Source organism: Elaeis guineensis, chromosome 4 (genome assembly GCF_000442705.2).
Source record: "Elaeis guineensis isolate ETL-2024a chromosome 4, EG11, whole genome shotgun sequence".
Lineage (NCBI taxonomy): Eukaryota > Viridiplantae > Streptophyta > Magnoliopsida > Arecales > Arecaceae > Elaeis > Elaeis guineensis.
The window spans coordinates 88241021-88264845 of NC_025996.2; the positions used below are offsets into that span (position 1 = coordinate 88241021).

A 23825-nucleotide genomic window follows, 5' to 3' on the forward strand; every position below is an offset into this window, starting at 1 on the left:
TGCAACGGATACCGCGCGATTCTCCCCTCCGTTGGCAAGTCACGACAACGGACGCTGCTCCACTCCTCGCAACTGATTCCACGTAGCGAGCTACGGCGATAGCCACGATTCCGCTCCACTACCCTTCGCAATAAAGTCCCCCTGACTACGAGCGGCCCACTACCAGACGGTTACAAACGTCGTCATCAATCCGTTACCTCCTCCGCCTATAAAAGGGGGACCCAGATACGTTATTCTCTAAGCTCATTTCTTATCTCAAAACTCTGCTAAATTCTCCGTTCGAGCGCTCCATTCTTGTTGAGGCAGAGAACTGACTTGAGCGTCGGAGGATCTTGCCGGAGCAACCCCACCTCCGGTTTAGACTTCCCTTGCAGGTCCCGACGGCGACCGCGACTTCCCCGACTCCAGCTTCTCCGGCGCAAGCGGATTTTTGCACCAACAGTTACATAAAGGAGAAACATGTGGATAGAGTCTGGAATAAAAATGGGGCCAAGGAAATGAGCAGGGTAGAAAAGGGGTGCAGAAATTCGGATTGTCAGACAAGTCTCATGCACTGAGACACTAAGAGAGTTGGTATTATATGGCAGAATAGATAATCTTATACAATTTAGATAATGCAACGGGCTTATTTGCAAGTAACTGGCTTTGATTTTTTTATTTCATTAACAAATCACCCTTTTTGCATGATTTACATAATACATATTTTGCCATATGGTCTCTAGGCATCACTCCTACTCAGTCATGTTACAGGGGTCTTTTCTTCTAGTATTTGTATTGGATCAACTGATATCCACTTAATTTACATTTTTCTTTTAAACCAGACTTTTGATATTAAAACACATGAAATGAACTGAGGCAGCTATAACATATCATGAAAATGAAATGGAAGATGGCATCATGGATTTTTTCCAGTTTGATCAGACAGCTTTACAAATGAGAAGTCCTCTTCATGGCGTTGTTCTTCTGGATGTATGTGTTGTCTGGCTGGTACATCCTCTTGGCAATTTGGCTTGGTGGAGGGGATCAAACTGGTTGTTGATGAGGGTGACATCTCAAACTCTGTATCTGAATACTCTCTATCTGAGAAGCATCTTTTCGGAGAAAGGGTCGTGTGTCCTACAGTCTTGTAGCGGTAGAGTTGGTGAACTGGAGATGAATTTGGACTTGACCGTGTGCTTGTACCTGGGGTCCTTGGAGAAGAATGCGACGATCCTTTGCCATGCTTTTTCTTCACTTCTTGGTGCCATTTCTTGAGAGCCTTGGCTGTCTGCTCATGGAATATGGACTTCTTCATGTGCGATCCCATCTGAAAAAGAAGGCATGACATGATCAATTAAGTATTGAACTACAATGCTGATGAAGCAAAATTGAAATTCTTGCTAGTAATATAAGCTAGCTTCTAGACTAATATCAGCCATTAGTGAACTAATATTTCTACTAGCACATGTATGTGGTGCTTGATATACAAAACAATACTTAGGTTTCAAAGGATTTACATAAAATTAAAGGTCGACCTCTCATGTGTGACCACATCGAAAGGAGAAAAGTTCCATGGTAGTTACTAGTTAGTAATATAACAGATTGAACTTCAAATTTAAGTCAATGGATGGTTTTAAAATTATTTGTTTACTGTGGTATTAGCCATTCTACAAACTATTGATGCTATCACTTAAAAATGGTGTGTCTGAAATCATACAATCGTATCATGTGGAAGGCCCTCCCCAAGCATGGATAGGAGAGCCTCCTCACAATGTCTTTGCCTACTAGATACAGATGAAATTTCAGTTATACTGTTAACATGGAAGGTTGAAAATCTGAATTGAAATAAGGAGTTTGCTCAGAGGATTTATGGGATTTTGTGCAAACCTAAGGGATTTTAGAAGCTAGTCTGTGTCTCGATGACCTTGCCAGAAGTAGTTTTCTGGAATATTAGGTAACTATAACCTATTAGTTGTGTGTGTAGAAGAGGGGACATTGGGTAAATAGTTTAGGATGGGCCTCTTTCCTGATCAAGCAAAGAGACTGACAATAGACACTTTAGATTTGATCGTGAGATTCAACATGCAATGGTGATCAGGAGACTACAGAGTACAGACACAAGTCTACTACTGGCCAATGGATAGGTCGGTTTTTTAAAGGACAGAGAACTTTATTGCATGATGAACTCATTGCAGGACAAAATGATGCCACAAATGTGATGCATTCTGAAAGCTCCAAAGATTTAAACATCATGAACCATGCTTGTGCTGATCAGAGTCTGATAAGGTCAGCAAATCATACTAACAGCTGGGACACATTGATATAGGACAATGTTCAAGCACGTGAAACGTTTGGAACTGGTATGTTGCTCCTTCAGTCAACCCCTTTTTCTCAAAAAAAGCTTTAATTGATTTAACCACTTTGCAAAATAATTTACACAAATAAACAATCATAAGCCATTTAAAATACTTGTGTCCATTGCATTTTTAATATTTGCTGCGTACGCTCAAGTCTTCTATTATACACATTAAGATTATACTAGTATTTTGGACTCTGACGACATATACAAGCTCATGCAGAAAAACTGGAATGCTACATTTAATGAAATTCATGTCTAAATTCACAAATTAGTCACAGATTTTCAGTACTTGCACTCATACTGCCCATAATATGGGAGGTTTATTATTAACTAGTAAGTTGGGAAGCTTAAGTACTGTGTTTTCTTTAATTTCTAAGCTTTGCACCAATTTGAAAAATGATTATTTATTAATTGTAATGTCTAATTTGTAATATTGGGCCTCTAATGAGATATTTATCTATATGTGTTTGATGTCTATCCACCCTTGGACTAAATTTGTCTTTGATTTAGAGAACAATTTAATATGTTTCCTCCATTATTCAAGCCCGATGGCTCATGATTCATCTTGGACTTCTAGTTTGAGCCAGCTTAATAATGTGCTCAGGGATATCGTTTGCCTCATTGACATTGTAACAAGTGGTCAGTTTGTTTAAATTCTTGCTGGAACATAATTGATCAGCAAGAATTTATTATGAAAATAGTTTAATCTATCCAAGTGGTAACATCTCCATGACCAGTTTGATGGTTAGTAACTTGAAGGTAGCTCCTCCAAATGTGTGAGGCAACGTTCAGCTATGCTGCTGTTAACTGAACCTTGATCCCTTAGCTCGGTTGATGCCAAGAGAACCAAAGGTTGAATTGGCAGTATTAGGGTATAATAGAATTTATGAGCCTTAAAGATTTGAGAAAGACCTTAGCATTTAAAAGTTGAAATTTAGACCGGAAGCCAAAAATCTAGATTTTTCATTGGCGTTGAAAAATCAACTTTTATTCTTAGAATTTAAATTTTTGAGTTTATTGAGTTCAAATTGGAATTTATCTCTTATTCCTATCTTACGTCTTAAGTAAATGGAAGTCACTTAAAGAAGGTCTGCTTCTATTAATCCTGAATTTTCATCTACAAGAGTCTATGACCAAGTTACTCACCTATTAACCACTCACTCTCCCAACCTACTGAATTGACATATCAAACTGATTTGAAGAACCAACACGGTGGTCTCCACTTTCTCAAACACCCATACCAAGCCTATAGGTAGGGGTCAATGTAGGCAGGTTGGAGAGGAATATGGAAAGGACGTTGGGTTTTGGCGAGAGTGGAGGAAAGCTCAAGACAAGGATTTAGTGGTTTTCTTCTAGCATCAGATTAGCTATTCCTTGTCTATAATAGTTGACTTGGGCTTTTGATTCTTGAAATTCTTTTCAAATTTAGATGTGTTCTTTCTCAAGTCAATTTCAAAATCCTCAGTTTCCTTTACGCAAATTCCTCTATCACCTTTTGAATTTAGGTTGGATTATATTTTTGTGAACTTTGACATTAATTTCAAGCTGAGATATTCTTGGAATTCTAAGATTCACTTATCTTTTGAACTCTTTGAAATCAAGAATCTAGGTGTTCTTTAATCTGTATTTTGAGATACAGATGTTTTGATTCTTTCTAATCAAATGTTATTTAAGACCCTAAAATATTAACCAATTTTGAAACTCAAATTTTCCATTGAAATTTAGACTCTACAACTGTTATCACATTTTAAAGCTATTATTTATTTTAAAATATATGATTCAAGACAAATATTATGACAAATTCATCTTTGGAAATTTGGTTAGTGCTAGCCTGAATTCATGTTTGGCTTCTATGTGGATTCCTAAAAGCTTATTGATTCTCCAAGTTGAACAAACTCGGCTATCAAAAGAAGAAAACTTGGGATTCTGCACTTAGTGGAACCTTTTTCTGTCTAGTTATTTTCTTTGAAGATTTCTGATGAATGTTGCATGTCGGATTTACTTTCAAATTTAAAATACATACCAAACCTGAAAGATATAGGCGGACATTTAGCTGGTGGTGCTTTGTCTCATTTAAGTGTTCAATGAGGGTGTATGTGGACCTTAGGCTAAGTAGTATATGTAGCCTGACTTGAATTATCAACAATGATTTAAGTAGACCTTTGGCTATGTTTTACATGTGGACCTCAAGGATTCACATGGCCTTGTCTCGTTTACCCATAGGATATATGTGACCTCATTGGCACTAGCTAGGATGCCTTATAGAGTAAAAGCAAATTTCTTTTAAGAAAATGTAACTTATGTGAATTAATTGAGGAATTCTTTCTCAATGTTCTGATCTTTTCAAGATTCCAGATTCCTTAATTAGAGAACTGTGGTTTTCCATTTCATTATAAGATTGTTGCATTGAACCTTCTTTGAATACTCCAATGAATTTGATTCATATGTTATGTCATAAAAGCCATCTATTATTAATCCAAACTTGAATTCATTTCAACATGGTAAAGCTGCATATTGACTTTTGTAGCTCACCCCTTCATTATTTTCAGATCTTCCTAAATAATTAGCGAGTTGAGCAAGCTATTGAAGGAAAGAGAGGATAATTTTTTAGTGCATTTTTGGGATCTAGAGACTTTGAGGAAGCACCAACTATACAGTACTTTAGCATAATGCGGTTTTACAACATTTGAATATCTAATGTTAAGAGACCAATGTTTGATGTACCGTCCAGTATAGGGTGTACCATATTGTACTAATACCATACTGATATGCCGTACCACATCATATCGATACTATCATACTAGTCCATACCTCATACCGACACTATAAAAGATGATATCGGTACGGGATCTAGTACCGAGATGGTGAACCTTGATAAAGACTGCAATTTGTGATTAGACTTTATAGTTGATTTGTTATATTTATAGTTATGCTCTATTTTAGTCAATTTATTTGCTGTAGAATAATCTGATTTTAATATCTACATTTAATCGACTATGATAGTCACACTTTAGGATTCAATTTACCCTGTGCAACCATTAGGAATCAAAGGAAGCACATTAATTTTCGTAGAACAATCGACCAATCATCTTAGCTGGCCACCAGTACTAGTTTGCTATCCACCTCAATGGTTTTTGGCAAATATTTTTTTTAATACCTCTAAATCAGCACATGATTGCACTACAAAGCAAGAGATAGATCTGTAGTCCTTTCCATCATCATCCCACTTCCTCTGATACCCAACTCGGAAAAGCAGGCAGATCTTTAACTCCCTTTATCTCTTTGTGGCAGTTAAGACATCTCAAACTTCGAAATGAACTTATGCTGCATCTCATTTATCTCCATGTTCAGGATCCGAATGATTGTGGTCGTGTCAAATAATTTGATCAAGTTGTGTGCCAAATTACTTCCAAGCTCTTCGTTTAAGATTCCTATTCATCCAACCACCTGTTTCAGAGGATTAACCTTTCCCTACTCATATCTGGATGATTATTACCTTGTGCCGGATTACATTGGTTTAGCCAATCAGTTAAATTCTTTGGGTTTGCATGCTCGTCTTACATGACGTAATCTTTATGCTTCATGCTTTGAAGATTTGAAGAGATAATGGACATTCCCTCTTCCATTTCTTCCACTTATAAATCTGCTTGACCATTCAATTAGCTTTTACTCATTTTCTTAAGCTCTTGGATTCAACCATCCATTTGGACCATCTTCACTGAGGTTAATTGTTTTTCTACTTGCACCTTCATGGTTAGTTGTTTAGAATGGTCTCCACTCGGTACATTTTGAAAAGTGATGGTGTTTTTCTTCCTTGTTCTTTCTTGTTAAACATTTTAGTTTTTTATAATCCAACCTTAACATGGTCTCCCTTCTTTACAACTTGTGTCAAATATTAGACTTACATTTCCACAACAGAAGCCTTGCCTTTGTTAGTGTGAGATCTCACAATATTGACACCACGTGCTTTCTTCACATCAGCTTTTGTTCCTGGTTGTCCTAAGAAGTTCCATCTTTTGGACTACTTTCCATTACTTGTTACCTCCCTAATCATGCTCACTATCATGGATGGCTTGCCACTCACACTGATTGCCAAGAATATCAGCATTATCATCTTGCAGCCTCATAATGCAATTCTAAATTCATCTATTTTGTTTATTTTTTCTGCCAACTTGCTTTTGCTTTCCTAATTAACTTTATTAGTTCGCCAGTCGGTTCCTTTTGTACCAGCCTTTCCAACTTACAATCCTACGTGACTACTTATGAGTTCATTTGGCCAATGGAGATACTGCTTGCAGCTTTCTCTAGATGTACCAAACTTTATATGGCTTGTCCTATCACACTACAAGAAAATAGGGTTTTAGTGCTGGCTCTTGTAATAGCAAATAATATTTGCTTCTAAAAATAGTTTGCATATGTAATAATTGCCCTTACAAAATATGTAGACCAATTGCAGTAAAAAATGTGGCCATTAAAAAATTATTATCGAAAGGCATTTATTTTTCCAAGAACTATTTTTTTCTGTCAAAATGTAAATATTGCTGTTAAGCTTTTAGTGATGGTGTCTAGGGAGGCTACTATCCTTTTTTATTTTTTATTTTTTTGCTGCTAGTCCATCACAATAATTTTTTAATAGCAGTTTTAAGACTTTTGCCAATAAAAGTCTAAATGTTGTAGTGTCACATCAACAGTTCTACACTATGCTAATGATTAAAAATCATGCTTCATGACCTCTTAGCATCATCATTGCTTGCTTGTGGATTTACCTAGTTCGTAAATTCACACTGTTGTGGACTCAATTCTTTAAGCACAACACTCACCATATTTAAATAATTTTTTGATCTCGCACTTGGCCACATCCAATCTAAACATCATGATATTTATAATGCTACTACCTTCCTATGCGCCTTCAAAATGGTCAATCTGTCTTGCTTGTGAAAAGCTTGATTTTACAATTTGAAGATCTGAAGATGGGTGATCGAAAGGGGAATATGATAGTCCATTATATAGTAGGACCTAGGAAGTTTAAAATTAGGACATAATTCTAACAACATGATTTTGAGCTAACATCCTATTAGTGAAAAATGCCTTGATCATTTTCCTAGAACCAATGCAGGTGATAATAGATCATACAAAATTAAATCTTTTGCCAACATCTACAGCCACAAAAGATGTATTAGCAAATAATGAAAAAAGATATTTACCTGGGATACAAGCGCATAAAGTGGAAGTGTAATATAGCTGCACAAAAATTGGACTCCAACTCTGCAAAAATTGAATGGAAACAATCACCAGACAGTAAATCATAACATTAGCCAATTAGCCTTATTATATCATTAATGATAGAGAACTTTTGATTTGTCAATCAATTCGAAAGGGAAAAGAATATCACTAATCAAAGAGATCATCTGTAATTGCTCATTTGACAAATCTATTTTTTAGAGGCCAACAGATAAACACTTAAACTCAATGTTGAAATAAATTGAAGATAGGAAAATGTTTATCAGGGGAACAAGAAATTCATGTGATCCCCATAATGGGCATGTAATGTTATGAAGGCAGTAAAAGATACAACATCCATTTATTTTCTGTTTTGTTATGCCCAAATGCCCAAAATAACTATTTTGCAACTCTATTTAAAAGATCTCTGGCACACTTAATGGCCAACCATTTATTACGGTACTGTCATGAGAGAAAAAAAATCACCCCCATTCACAAAAAAGACATCAAGAATTGGCAAAATCCATTGAAAGCAAAGAATGCAGAACTGTCCTTGCCTAGTTGGGGAGTACTGAGTCGTACTAGTGGCGGACCAAGATGGTTCTGGCATTCAAAATGAGAGATCGGCGAAGGAGGGGGCGAGCGGGAGAGGAAAAGAGAGGAAAATAGAGAGAGGGGGTAGGGAGAGAGACGCAGAGGGAGAGAGAGAGATGGAGGGTGGTAGACAGCCAGTGGAGGCCACCAGAGGGCTAAGGAGGGGTGGAGGAGAGGCTTTACCTCCGCCCCTCCATGCTCCTCCCTAGCCCTTTGCGGTCTCCGTTGGCCATCCGCCACCCTCCATCTCTCTCTCCCCCTCTCCCTATCCCTCCCTCCCTTCTTCTCTCCCTTTCTTCCTCTCCCCCACCCTCTTTACCATGTCTGGCTAAGCTCCACTGGCCTTCGCCCACCTTCCCCCTCCCTCCCTCTCCCTCTCCCTCTCCCTCTCCCTCTCCCCCCCCTCTCTCTCTCTTTCTCTCTCCCCTTCTCCCTCTCCCCCACCCTTTTTGTTATGTCAATACGGGCCTAGCATGAAATGGCACAAGGGCGTACTGAACTATGGCACCGGCCAATCGGCATAGACCCCGGCACTGGCATAGTGATCCTTGCTTGAAACTCTGTACAATAAGGTGAAAAAATGGATCTATGCTGATTACTCCCTCAACATCTTTCAATTTCATAAAAAAAATTGGCTTAGCCTATAGTTTAGGTAATAGCAAGGATTGAAACACCAGGTATGCCAACACATAGACCCAAACCGATTTAGAGGGATTAATTGGGGGTGGATTAGGCCCATATTACCCCTGAACTAGACCAGAACCGGACTTACAGTGAGAAGATACTCAAGATGAACTTTTACATGAGATTTTAAATTGTTCTCTGCAAGTTCCTGTGCTTACTTTTTTGCGAGATTGGATTCAAGCAATGATCATCGAATTTTTAAGCTAGAACAACATTCTAACAGGTAAATCATCCCTACTCTTTTTCCATTTTGTTGAAAAATCTAAGAATTAGCATTTAATTGAAAAAAATTGGAGGTATGATGTTAACATGTAATATCATATTGAATCCTAGTAGTCTTTCAATATCATTTATGATTGATTTTAAGTAATCTGAATGGATTTTTGATTGTTAACTTGATAACAAGTTTTGTTGAATTGTCCTAAATTTTCTAGTTCGAGGTACTCAACACTGAACCAGCATGGAATTGGGATAGTTCCCGATTTCAATCTGGGAGAGGTGCAGAAATGGTCTGAACCAATGCAAACTGAGTGGAATTGCGTGGTGCTACTTGGTTTGGCTCAATGTTGATAGTAATTGCAAGTTCCAGACCTTTTGTTGGATAAAAGACAGGAGAAATGTCTTCCCAACCCTTTCTCCTATTGTTTCTCGTCATGGAGGGTCTTTGGGCATGGGAGTGTGAAGGAAGTGAGGCTATAATCAAGCCAATCCCTGCCCTAGCAAGGTGATTCCAAATTCAAGCTGCTATATGAGACAGTCTGAATGATCAATGAGACGAGGTTGCCAAGCATATAGAGCATTTGGACCCTTACGGTGTAAGGGGGTTTTGGTTTTGGGGATACTAGGGCAGATCCAAGCTACAAAAGCCAGATAGTAAGAGAGCTGGTTTGCAAAGGTGGGAGTTAGATAGCATTTATGCTTAGAACATCAATATCTATACAAAGCATTAAAGTTGAGACTAGAACTCCCTCAGCGCGATATTTGTAAGATGTTTAGCGTGCCATGTGGCAGCCCACCAGGTCTTCTCCCTTGGTGTTTTTTTTTTCTTTTAGTTCGGTGTGCTGTGGACTCCCTGAGCCCTCTCAAAACTTTCGGATGCCTTCCTCCCCATCTTGCAGCTTCCCTCTCCATCGATCTCCACGCCCCCCCGACGTCCTCTCTGCTCTTCTCGCCACCACCTCCAATCGGTCTTCGCCATTGCCTTCCCCTCCGATCTCCATCAGGTGCGTGCCTTCCTTCCTTCACCTCTTTTCTTTTTTTCTTCCTTTCACGCCTTCCTCCCCATCTTGCAGCTCCCCTCCCCACCGACCTCCACGCCCCCTCCAACGTCCTCTCTGCTCTCCTCGCCGCCACCTCCAGTCGGTCTCCACAGTCGGCTTTCCCTCCATTCTCCCTCAGGTGAGTGCCTTCCTTCCTTCACCTCTCGTCTTTTTTTTTCTTTTCATGCCTTCCTCCCCACATTGCAGCTCCCCTCCCCACCGACCTCCACACCCCCCCTGACGTCCTCTCTGCTCTCCTTGCCACCACCTCCAGTCGGTCTCCACCGTCGCCTTCCCCTTCAATCTCCCTTAGGTGCGTGCCTTCCTTCCTTCACCTCTCTTCTTTTTTTTTCCTTCCATTTTCTTTTCCATTTTTCCACCGATCCAACACAACACTCACAGAAGAGAGAGGGGAACATGGGGAAGAGAGAGGGAAGGGAAGGGAGCACAACAGAGAGAATGCGGGGAAGAAGATATGAGGGGGCTTTTAAAAGGGTTAGGGTTGGGGTTAGGTTAGGCTTGCATGAAGGGTGCGGGGGCCAAGGCCATAGAGGGTGCGGGGGGCGATTGCGGGGGTGGGGAAGGCACGGGAGGTACTCGGGGTCGGGGAGGGGAGGTGAGGGGGGTTGGTGGCTCCAGAGCCGAGGCAGGGGAGGGGAGAGGAGGGGAGGGGGTTGGTGGCACCGAAGCCGGGGGAGGAGAGCGGAGGGGAGGGAATTTGATGGTCGCATGGAACCAGGTGCGGCACGAAAGACGAGTGTGGCTCAGACGGTGTGGCGACGGGGCCGCGGCGGGGGCGACGCGAACAGCCGCGACCTGGGCCTCACGCGGTGGGGGCGAGTGGGGTGGAGGCGACAGGAGGAAGGGAAGGGAAGGGGGAAAAAAAAAAAAAATATTTGGGAAAAGGGAGGAAAAAAGAAAAAAAAATATTATTATTTTATTAATAATAATAATTTAAAATATTATTTTTAAATAATAAAAAGTAGTATCTTAAAAAATTAAAAAAATAATATTTTAAAAAATAAAAGTAGGGGAGGGATAAGAGACGAAAACAACATTTTAAAAAAAAATATTATTTTTAAAAAAAAAAATATTAGAGAGGGGGATAAAAAAGGAAAAAAAATATTATTATTTTATTATTAATAATAATTTAAAATATTATTTTTAAATAATAATAAAGTAGTATTTTAAAAATTAAAAAAATAATATTTTAAAAAATAAAAGTAGGGAAGGGATAAGAGACGATAACAATATTTTTAAAAAAATATTATTTTTTAAAAATAAAATATTATAAAAATAATTAATAATATTTTTTTAAAAGTACTAATTTATTAAGGGGGTTGGTGGTGTCAGAGCTCGAGGAGTGAAGAGGGAGAGGGGTTGGTGGCGTCGGAGCCCGAAGAGAGGAGGTTTGGTGGTGGTCGGATGGAGTCGGGTGCAACACGAACGGCGAGTGCGGCACGGACGGCGAGTGCGGCACGGACGACGGTGGGACAGGACTATGGTGGGGGCGGCATGGATGGCCGCGACCTAGGCCTTACGCTGCAGGGGCAAGGGGGTTGGGGGGAGGCGGCTGGAGGGAGTGTCAATTGGGTTGGAGGCGTGAAGCGACCGAATAGGAAAATGTAAATCCATATCAATCGGATGGACGGCTTGGAGTAGATGAGGTAACTTTTTCTTTCCCTCTATGAAACTTATTGAAATCTATTATTTTTTATAAATTATTTTGTATTATTATTTGGAAGTTAAAAAAAAATTGTTATTATCTTGATGTTGATTTGATTTCATGATTAGATAGCTTGAAGGTAATTAAATGATGAAAAAATTATTAGTATAGATTTAATTTAATAATTATAGGTCCTCCTATCTCAATGTCCAACAATGAAAATAATATTTATGGTATCGATATATTTTTTTATTAGAAAAAAAATGAGTTATAGCTTTCTATTTTTTGTGGATGATTTTGTAGTTTCGGATCCATATATTAAGTAAATATCTTCAAGAAGATATTCATTACATTTTGCTCCATATTAGTTTATTGATAAACAAAAAAAATATGAGATTATAATTTTTCTTTTATTAAAATTTATGTGTCGATCATCAGAACCAACCCAATAACAAAAAAAAAGAGAAAATAAGGTGATGTGGAAGAGTTTAAAAAATTGAATTATTATGTTTAGTTTTCATAAATATATATTATATAATTACAGTGTTTATTCATATACTTTTATGTTGATTACTTGAGGATAAATATTTTGGATACCCTATTATATAGTTTTCCTTTATTTTTTCGTTCGCAAGAGTCTCAATCGGATGGGAGTCTTGGAGCAGCCGAATAAAGAATTTTAAATCCATCTCAATCGATCGAGATGCTTGGAGCAGATGAGATAACACTTTTTCCCTCTCAATGAAATTTATTTAAATCTATTATTTTTTATAAATTATTTTTTATTATTATTTAGTAGTTTAAAAATTTATTAGTTTTAATGTTTATTTGATTTTAAGATTAGATAGTTTGAAGGTAATTAAATAATGAAAAAAATTATTAGTATAAATTTAATTTAAAAATTATAGATTTTTCTACTATCTTGATGGACTTTCCAACAATAAAAATAATATTTATGATATAGATATATTTTTTTAGAAAAAGAAGTCATTATATTTAACTTTATTTGATCATTTAGATGGTTCTTTTCCTCCTATTATATTTAACCTTTTAAGTTAACTTAAATAGATTTTTAGGCTAAGATAAAAATATTATTCTAAAGAGGCATGATGTGTATGATGTTAGGTAGGTTTAAGAAAAAATATATCAAATTTTAAAATTTTTAGCAAGATATTTTTAATAATTTTAGCTTCATAGTCCTAACTACGACCGTCCATCCTATAAATATTCTAAACTATATTTAAATTTATTTTTAATTATTTATATTTTTTGTAAATATTTAATTTTTTAATTATAATTGCATAAATGGACATTGTTGAAATTTCATTAAGGAAGAAGTTTGGAAGAAATTATCAAGAAACTAGGATTGGTTAAATCAATATACGAATTTGAGGTTCAATACAACATAATGAAGTTATTGACCGCACTCAATAGATAAGACTATGAATCTCATTATTATTTTTATTAATTTTTTATTATATTTCAAGAATATGTTATTATTTTGTCAAGATAAAATTTGAAAGAAATTAGAATTGTTTAAATCAACATACAAAATCGAGGTTCAATACAATATAAGAAGTTATCGATCACACTCACCAGATAAGACTGTGAATCTCATTGTCTTTTTTTGATTATTAATTTTTTATTATATTTCAAGAATACGTTACTATTTTTATAGCATTTGGTCTATACTAAAATGAATTTTAAATCAATGCGGAAAAAGATCTTGCCTTTTCTTTTTTTTTTTCATTTTTTCCTTTGTTTTCATTGATTTTTTGCATGTTTTTTCTTGTTTTTCCTTTACTTTTCCCATTTGCTTTTCTCATTCGCAATTCTCAATTTGGTGGGAGGCTTGGAGTAGCTGAATAGCAAAGTTTAGATCATCTCAATTGGATAAGAGATTTCGAGCGGTCGAAGTAATTCTCTCTCCCCCTCTTAATGAAATTTATTAAAATATGTTATTTTTTATAGATTATTTTTTTACTATCATTTAGTAGTTTAAAAAATTTATTACTATCCTGATGCTTTAAATAGAATTTTAAAACCAAAAATGAAGTTCTAGATAAGGATGATACTTGATGTTTTATACATGATGTATGTAGCTATTTGTTATACCACTGTTAAGTACCAATTACTTTACGTTGAATGATTATATGTTTCTCGAGAGTACAAATAGGATCAATATAAATTTTTGAAAAATAAGTTATATATTTCAAAAAAATATTGATTTTTTATTATTATTATTATATTTTATTATTTTTTAAACATCACTTAGGTAAAGCCCGCTGCATAGCACTGTGGATTAAAATGTTGATTTTTTTAAACATCATTTCTTGTACCATTGTTAAGTATCATTTTTTGGCAAGATATTTTTAGTGATTCTAGCTTCATAGCCCTAATGTGGGCATCCATCCTATAAATATTTTAAAATATATTTAGGATTTATCTTCAATTAGTTGTTTAAAATTTTCTATAAATATTTAATTTTTCTCTTTAATATAATTACATAAATAGATATTGTTGAAATTTCGTCAGAAAAAAAATTTGGAAGAAATTATCAAGAGACTAGGATTGTTTAAATCAACATACAAACTTGAGATTCAATACAACACAATGAAGTTATTGATTGTACTTGATAGGTAAGACTGTGAATCTCATTGTCATTTTTTTATTATTAACTTTTTATTATATTTCAATAATATGTTATTATTTTTATTACTTTTGATTTGTAGAAAAATAAATTTTGAATCTATGCGGAAAAAGGTGTTGCTTTTTATTTTTTCCACCCTTCCTTTGTTTTCGATGATTTTTCCTATATTTTTTTTTATTTTTCTTTACTTTTTTGGTTCATAGGAATGAATCGGGTTGGAGGTTCGGAACAACTGAATAGCAAAGTTTAGATCCATCTCAGTTGGGTGGGAGGCTTGGAGCGATCGAGGTAACTCTCTCCTCCTTTGAATGAAATTTATTGAAATATATTATTTTTATAGATTATTTTTTATTGTTATTTGGTAATTTAAAAAAATTATTATTGCCTTGATGTTAATTTAAAATAAAATTTTAAAACCAAAAATGAAGTTTGGGATAGAAATGATATTTAATGTCTTATGCATGATGTATGTAGCTGTTTGTTATGCTACTGATAAATACCAACTACTTTGCATTGAATGATTATATGTTTCCAGAGAGTAGAAATAGGACCCAAATAATTTTTTAGAACAAAATTATATATTCCCAAAAATATTAATTTTTTTATTATTGTATTTTTATTATTTTTTTATCATCATTAAAGTAGTGCATGCTAGAAAAAATAGAAGACATTAAAGGTTACATCTAGAATTAGATCCAAGGGGAGCGATAGGGACTTAGATCTAAGGTTTAATATTTTTTTTAAGGAGAGAGAGAACGAAGGAAAGTGGTGGAGGTGAGGGACAAGGATCAGAAGGGAGGTACAAGAAGTAGAGATGGGAGGATAAGAGGGCATGTAGTGGGAAACGGGTTAGATCTAAGATTAGATCCATGGGGTTGGAACGGGAGGTGCGGTTAGATCTAGCTCTTCCCTTGTCTCGATAAAATATTATTTGAAAAAAATAGAAAAAGATAAGTTTTTGACTCAAGAAAATGCGAAAGAATAATTTTTATAAGAAAAAAGAAAAATTTTATAGAAAACAAGTTCCATCGAATTACTGTATGGTTGTGTTTTAAAAGATAAGAAAAAAATTTGTTGGAATATATTGAAAACATATTAAGCATAAAATTAACATATAAAATTAAAATTATGCAAAGTTCGCTGTACCGGTACTGGACGGCGTGCCGGTGCCGACCGGTACGGTACGATACTGTACCGTACCGATACACGATACATCTAGACGTACCGATCCGATATCGGTACATAATATTTTTTTCGATTTTCAAATTTTTTTTTGAATTTTTGAAGTTAATAATTGATAAATACAACCTCAATATAGCATTATATTGCATATTATTGACATATTTGGGTTCAATTTGGAGTTAGATTGCGGTACAAAGACTCTTGATCCAAAATTTCAAACATATATTTATTTACATTATATTTCAACTATGTCATCTTAAAACTAAAAAAATATATATAAAATACGCATTAAAATGTATCTAAATATTTAAGTACAAAACGCAATAACTGATATACGAACCTTAAGATGTACTCTGCATTTAATTTCTTGTCGATGTCTGTGACGCTCGTAGATGTCTGGATCATCAACATAGTCTGAAGGGATATCAGTCCAACCCTCTAGCCAAGCTACACTATACTCTCGAATATTCATCCCATAAGGCATCCTCTCTGGATTGTAAGACATCTCAGACCTCCCGCTAAAATTCTTACTCTGAGAAGTATCCTCAAGATGATGGTACGGTTGTGGAGGAGCCCATCCAAATATGCCAGTAGCAAAATCTGATCCGTAAGATGCTCCAGACTGCATAGGATAGTAACCACTAGAAGATGATGCTTCGGATGCACCATATGCATATGGATCATAAGGTGGCTATGGATAATAGGATCCATAATGCGAGGATGATCCAGATACATCCATGGATCCTACTCCACGTGCAAGATCGTCCGCAGCTGCATCATGTGCTAGACGACTTCTAGGAGCCCATCGTCTATATGAAATCGACTCCCCACATCTCTACCGACTCGTCCACCATGATCCCTATCTTGTGTAACATGCGTAAACTAAGACTCACCGGTGAATAGAATATCACCCTGTGGCTGTCTCATAAATGGTCTCCTGTCCTCTAGTTCCTTCCTGATCATCAGATCCATGGCTACTACTACCAGTATCATCATCACTCTCCCTGGTGTTCGTATCTGAACCAGATAGCTCCTGTACTCTCGAGAGTGGTGCACGTACAACTATCTTTTCCTTTCTCCCCCTTGTGCCCCTCTGTGACTGAGTTTCCTGTGATTGGGAGGATGGATGCCTTCTTGTTGGCTACCGAGAGAATCGTCTACACATCTCTCGCTCAAATCTCTGAGAAGATGTATCGGATAGCGAGTCATGTGATGAATGAGTCTCTTATGTCCCCTCAGACTGGACTGATCAGCTGAACCCTATGTGGAATATTTTTTTATACCCATTGCCCTGGATCCACCCTGATCTCCCTCGCAACCACACTAGCTGGTCGTGGAGGGGATCCTGGCTCATCAAGCTCTGGCTCCTGCTGCTGATCTGCAAGCCATCCGATGATCGGATCGTCATCCTCGTCGGCATAATCATCCAGCGTCGGATCAGTATACTGCAACTGAACTTCCTCCTGAATACATTTTAGCCTCAACCTCAGATTATAGTGAACATATACAAGATCATCGAGGCTTTTTATGCCAGACGATTTCTCTATTTGCTGTGGATAAAGACGAAAGTGGACCAATTACGCTCACAGCCACTAGCAGAGACCGTCTGAGAAAGAATACAGACAGCCATATGTCTTAAATTTTCTGCTGACGTTCCAAAATGAATCCACCATTCAACTACAAAAGCAAAATTACATATCAAATTTGATGATATTATTAAGCAAAATTACATATCAATCTATATTGCTCATTATTGACATGTAATATATCTGGATTCATCTGCTTTTTGCTTACGACAGCTGATGGGACTCCAAAACTGTCTGATCCCTCTCTAAACTGTTTCGTCTGAAACAAAATATATTTATTATTTATAAATATATCAGATCAAATTCAGTTGAATAATTACATCTGTTTTAAACTAGCATACCTCTTGCAGACATAACGATGCGATTTCTGAATCGGGCACTATCTTATATATGACATTGCGAAGAGCAGCAAAAAACTCGCTATCCATATCTATCTCCGAAATAGTATACTGAAATCTCGGATTCAAGTAATAAGCTGCAGATAAATTTCAAGACTGATTAAGCACAATTTTATTTTCATGCTTCAAAAAAATATTTTAAAACATTCTTGAATCCAAACTTACCAGCTAGATGCAAATCTCTGCCCATCTGATAGTCCCAACGGCGCTCAATAATGTTAATGAATTCTTGAGCATACTTGGGATCATTCTCACTGATCATGCTTGGCTCCAATCACTGGCTAGTTAATATGTATAATGGCTCCTACAATTTGACAAAGTTTTTTTTTTTTTTTCTAATTTTTCGGAGTCTCAATGGTTTCGTTGAGACCTTCATATGCTTCGGGAGTTCTCTGAGACTTCTCAGAGAACTCTAACACCTCTCAATCATTTAAAAGCTCTCCGACCCCACCCCTCCCCCCTCCCCACTTTTTGCATGTGGGGATGTCGGCACGGTTCGGTTCACACTGAACTGGTACCGAACCGATCCATACCGTCCGATTTTGGACAGTATGGACACGAACCAGACCGAACCGAACGGTTCGGTATGGTTCGAGGTTTTTCAAAAAAAAGTCCAAAACGGACCGATAATGTACCGTCCGGCTCGGTACGCCTCGTACCGGGCGGTTCGGCTCGGTATGACGAACCTTGAAATTATGTGAAAAATAAATTTATTCTATTAAGAAAATTTTTCTCTCATTGCTTGAATTAATACTTTGAATATACTTTATTTTTTCCCTTTGTTATTTTTTTTGGACATCTAATGTCGTGATTTATTCTAATTGTAAAAATAGAATTAATTAAATATCATCAGAAATCATGTTGTAAGAAATAACTGATGGATTTGAGTTTCCTAAGCAGACTAATAATATTCGAGATAACAGTTTCTTGATATCATATATAGAAATCGTGCTGGAGCAAAAAAATAGATCATCTGAAATTTTAAAAACTTAGGATCATGCATGCAAGAATCAAATGATAAAAATTGAAGGATTTTTTTTTACTTTGTCTTCTATTTTGTTAAGGCCTGCGCTACGCCGCGGGTCTCATGCCAGTTCAGTTGCAAGAAGGGAAAAGATGTATTGGCAATAAAGAGATTATTCGTGACCTGGATCCACAAGCCTATCCTAGAGGGACACAAAGTAATAGAGAATTGATTTGATGCTATAAAAGGATAAGAAGAGGGGCATGCAGAAGAAATCAGAAAGTGGTTCCGCTTCAGCCACATCCCTCCAAATACAGCCTCCAAAACCTACTATTCAAGCATGATTGACAATCCACAGAGTCGATCAAGGTATTGATCCTCTTGGATTGAAGGACATGATGATGACTTACTTGGTGCTATCAGAGAGGAGCTAGAGAAATGAATAGAGTCCTAGCAAAGCAAATGGGACAAATGGGTTGAAAATGATGTATGAGGATAATATGGGGCCAGGCAGGTGAAGCATCATCAATTTTTTGATATATTATGACAAGAACACATTCTTCTAGAAATCAATTTATGCTTCCAACAAGGTTCATGAAAGATAGTATATTCTAAGCTCGATGAAGGAGGTTATTGAAGCAATGGAGCACCGGCATGTAGCAGGCTATTGCAGATAATGGATCTAGCATAAGGCCACCAAAGAGATTCTGATGATTACGAGATCATGCATTTTTTGGATCCCACGTGCCGCCCATTGAATTTACCTAATTCTAATGGACTGACAAAAATCCAAAGGGTAAAGCAGGTGGTAGAGTAGCCTAGACCATGAAATTCATAATCAATCACATGAGTGTTAGCTTTGATAAGGAAGCACAATGAAGAGAGATCTAGGCCAGCAATCACCAACTTCACCATTTTTAGGAAGAAGAGGATGGAATATTTTTATTATTCATGGGTAATGTACCCATATTTATAGTGAATACACCCGGTCTCCTATTCCTTTGTTACAACTTAAGATAAAACAATAAGTAATAATTCTTAACACCCCCTCAAGCTGGAGCATATATATCAAACATGCCCAGCTTGTTACAAAGATAAAAAAATCGAACAGCATATAAAGGTTTGCTAAACAAATCAGTAGTCTGTTCCTGAGTAGCAATATAAGGAGTCTCAACAATTCCTGACATAACAACATCTCGGACGAAGTGGCAATCAACTTCAATATGCTTCATTCGTTCATGAAAGACTGGCTTGTTAGCAATGTAAATGGCAGCTTGGTTATCACAAAATATCTTCATTGGCTTTATGTGAGAGACACCTAAGTCACATAGCAGCGATCTCAGCCACATAATCTCACATGCAGTATGGGCCATTGCCCGGTATTCAGCCTTTGCACTAGATCTGGCCACCACATTCTGTTTCTTACATCGCCAGGTAATGAGCTTGCCTCCCACATATGTGCAATAGCCAGAAATGGACCTTTTATCAGAAACTGACCAAGCATAATCTGCATCGGAAAAAGTCTCTACCCGAAGATGACATGCCGCAGATACAATAGGCATTTCTTAGGAGATCCCTTAATATACCTCAGAATTATGATCACAGCTTCCCAGTGACACATCTTGGGTTGTTGCATGAACTGACTAACCAAGCCAACAGCATAACAGATGTCCGGTCGAGTAATAGTGAGGTAGATCAGTTTTCCAACTAACCTACGATACTGGATAACATCATGGAAATTTTCTGCTTCTAAGTTCCAAAAAACAGGTTGAGTGACAATAGGAGTTTCAGCAGGTTTGCATCCTAGAAGACCTATCTCTGTCAGTAAGTCTAATACATATTTTCTCTGGAAAAGAGACACTCTTTTTACTGAATGCAAACTCAATGCCTAGAAATATTTAGGTCGGCCTAAATACTTAATAGCGAATTGTTGCTGCAGATATTCTCGAACAATACGTATGCCATCTTTGTCACTTCCTATAAGTAAAATATCATCGACATAGACAACGAGAACAACAAGACCAGTAGAACTATGCCGAATAAACACTGAATGATCAGAATGGCTCCTCCTGAGACCAACAGCCCCAACAACTTTGCAAAATTTACCAAACCAGATGTGCGGACTCTGTTTTAGACCATAAATAGCCTTCTTGAGCCTACATACTCTCTCCTTGAGCAACATACCCCGGAGGTTGCTCCACATACACCTCCTCATGTAGATCACCATACAAGAAGGCATTTTTAACATCCAGTTGCAACATCTCGCAGCATAAGTTAACAACAAGTGAAAGAACAACCCGAACAAAGTTGAGCCGAGCAACAGGAGAGAATGTCTCAAAGTAGTCAACACCATAGTTTGTGTGAAACCTTGGGCAACCAAGCGCGCCTTCTATTTATCAATAGAGCCATCAGGTAGATATTTAACAGTGAACACCCATCTGCAAGCAACTGGCTTCACCCTGGATGGAGGAGTGACAAGATCCCAAGTACCACGAGAAACAAGAGCTGCCATTTCTTCATCCATTGCTGCCTTCCACTTAGGATTAGAGAGAGCTTCCTATAATTGTTAGGAATAGCTACAAAAGATAAAGACAAGGCAAATGTACGAAAAGAAGAGCTCACATGGTCATACAAAACCGTATCAGCGATGGGGTGAGCAGTGGAGGTCTGCTTTCCTTTTCGAACAGCAATAGAAAGATGTAAATCGGAAAAGGAAGAAGTGGATATCTGAGGAGCTAATGGTACATCATTAAATGGCAGATCTCCAACAGAGGTTGACGACGGCAAGGGCTGATTGACTCCTTGTTCCTTATTGCGCCGAGTGTACACCTGCAAAGGCTTTTAAGGGCGACCCTCAAATGCATCATCATCCTCAGGTGGGAGCAAAGGAAGAGGAATGTTGTGAGTCAATGTGTCCGATGGCATGGAATGTTTAGAAAAGGAGTTATTTCAAAAAAAATGACATCGGGGAGACATAAAGACGATGTTGGGATGGATCATAACAACGATAACCTTTTTGACTATATGAATGCCAAGAAAGATACATCGTATAGAGCGAGGAGACAGCTTGTCATGACCCGGTCCCAAAGCGTGAACAAAACAGACAACCAAAGATTTTGGGGGGAAGAGGAAATGGTTCCACATATGGATATCAACAACAAAAAGGACTTTTACTAGACAAAACTAATGATGGAACCCTATTGATTAAGTGGCATGCCGTTAGAACAGCATCTCCCCAATATTGTTTTGGAACGGACATATGTGACATTATTGTTCGAGCAACTTCTAGTAGATGTCTGTTCTTTCTTTCAACAACACCATTCTGCTGAGATGTGTAAGCACACGAAGACTGATGAATAATGCCCCTAGAGCTACAAAAGGATATCAGTGGAGTAGATCGAACATATTCCATACATTGTCTGTATGCAAAACTTTAATAGAGGAGAATTGATTTTGACTTCATTATAGAATTTTGAAACACATCATAGATTTCCGAACAATTCTTTAACAAGAAAAGCCAAGTCATTCTTGAATGATCATCAATAAATGTGACAAAATAACGAAAGCCCAAAAGGGCAGTAGTAAGACTAGGACCCCAAACATCAGTGTATTAGATCAAAAGGAGCTAATCTCCTATTATTTTCACGAATAGGAAAAGAGACACGATGGTGCTTGCCTAACTCGCAAGCCTCACACTCAAAATGAGTCAGGAAGAAGGAATAGAAACAAAAGGAAATAACTTAACCAGTGCATGATGCCCAAGCCAACAATGCCCTAAAAAAGGAGAATCTACTGTCAAAGCCTTTGGTGCCGCAACTGGAGGCGCATGAAGTAGTATAGACCGTCAGATTCAAGCCCTCCAATCATCTTCCTCGTCTGGAGATCCTGAAAAATATAGTGGAAGGAAAGAAGGTAACTGAACAGTTATGTTCACGAGTTTTTTTAGACGCTGATTGAAAGAAGACTAATGAAAAATTGAGGAACAAAGAAAACATCATTCAATGTAAGAGATGACGAGGGTTTGACGATACCCTTGCCAGAAATCTTAGATGGCGATCCATCAGCAAGAGAGACAGGAGCTGGAGATGATGACAGGTGAAGAAAAAAAAAAAAAGAGAGCGAATACCTGTCATATGGTGAGAGGCACCAGAGTCAAGAATCCAAGGATGACCTTAGATGACAGTAGAAGCACTACCTGATGTAGTGGAGACAGCATGAAGAGATGATGTTGTACACCTGAGAAGCAGCTCATATTCGGCCTTTGAGAGAGTCAGAGATCCATCTTTAGATTCACCAGTTGTAGTAAGTGTGCCACTTTGGCCTCAAGGCCAGAACTAGAATTTGCTTGTCTTGACCTGGGGGTATCCGGTCACCAAACTTTTGCCAGCATTGATTAGGGGATAATTCTATTGACCACAATGAATGCAAGGAGGCCACAAATTCTGCCAGCCTCGCCCACATCCACCACCCCCACGTCCTCGACCACGACTAGCAAGGTGTGTTGAATGTTCCCCCGCTAACAGCGGATAAGTCATTGCCCGAGGGAGAAGGGCTGACACGAAGTACACAAGACATAGCACTAACCAAGGATGGAAGAACAGGATCGGAAAGAATACGGAGTAGGCTAGGCTGAGCGAGTCATCTAGACTTGAAAGAAACTTGGCAACAAAAAATTCTCCTCATTGGGCCTTTGCAACCGAGATATCCACAGAGAGGATGATACACTTGAAGTTCGTCCAGGCACCCTTTCAAATCTGCAAAGTATTCATGAATGGATCTGCCATCCTGCTTCTAGATAAAGATTTTCTCATAGAGTGCATAGATGCGTGAGACATTCTTGTCATCAGAATACATCTGATACAGGGCTTCCCACATCTCCTTTGCTGTTCCAAGAAAAACAACATTGGAGCTGACATAAGATTCCATACTATTGAGAAGCATGGTCATAACAAGATAATTATTCGACTGCCATTCAGTAAATCCTTTGTCATTGGGGCTAAGAGGATCTGCATCCAGATGATGAAGTTTCCACTGCGAGCCGACGAGGAAGCGAAAGGCACATGACCACTGGAGATAGTTAGACCCCATCAGCTTGATGGTGGTTCTGAGAGTGGTGGTCAACGGCTTCATATCAGCAGAGGAAGCCATCGCAGTAGAACAAAAAAATATATTGACAAAAAAAAAACTCAGCAGTTAGCGCATAGAAGCAGATGAGCAACAACGGAGGCTTTTTATGCGCCCATCATGTCAGATGAAGAAGTCCGATCGAATGGAGATGAGTTAT

The 23825-nt window shown here is 37.6% G+C and overlaps 1 protein-coding gene across 8 annotated transcripts in view; it reads right to left on the bottom strand.

Moving 5' to 3' along the window:
• Positions 1-625: 625 nt before the first annotated feature.
• Positions 626-23825, bottom strand: part of LOC105033667 (MLO-like protein 9) — a 59398-nt gene continuing 36198 nt past the window's right edge. For all 8 annotated transcript variants that reach the window (XM_073256677.1, XM_073256678.1, XM_073256675.1 and 5 more), the window contains 2 exons: positions 7543-7603; positions 626-1306 (listed from right to left, as the gene is read on the bottom strand). In XM_073256677.1, coding sequence (XP_073112778.1) covers positions 896-1306; positions 7543-7603 — 472 coding nt within the window. In that variant the 3' untranslated portion in view covers positions 626-895. The remainder of the gene's footprint in view (positions 1307-7542; positions 7604-23825) is intronic.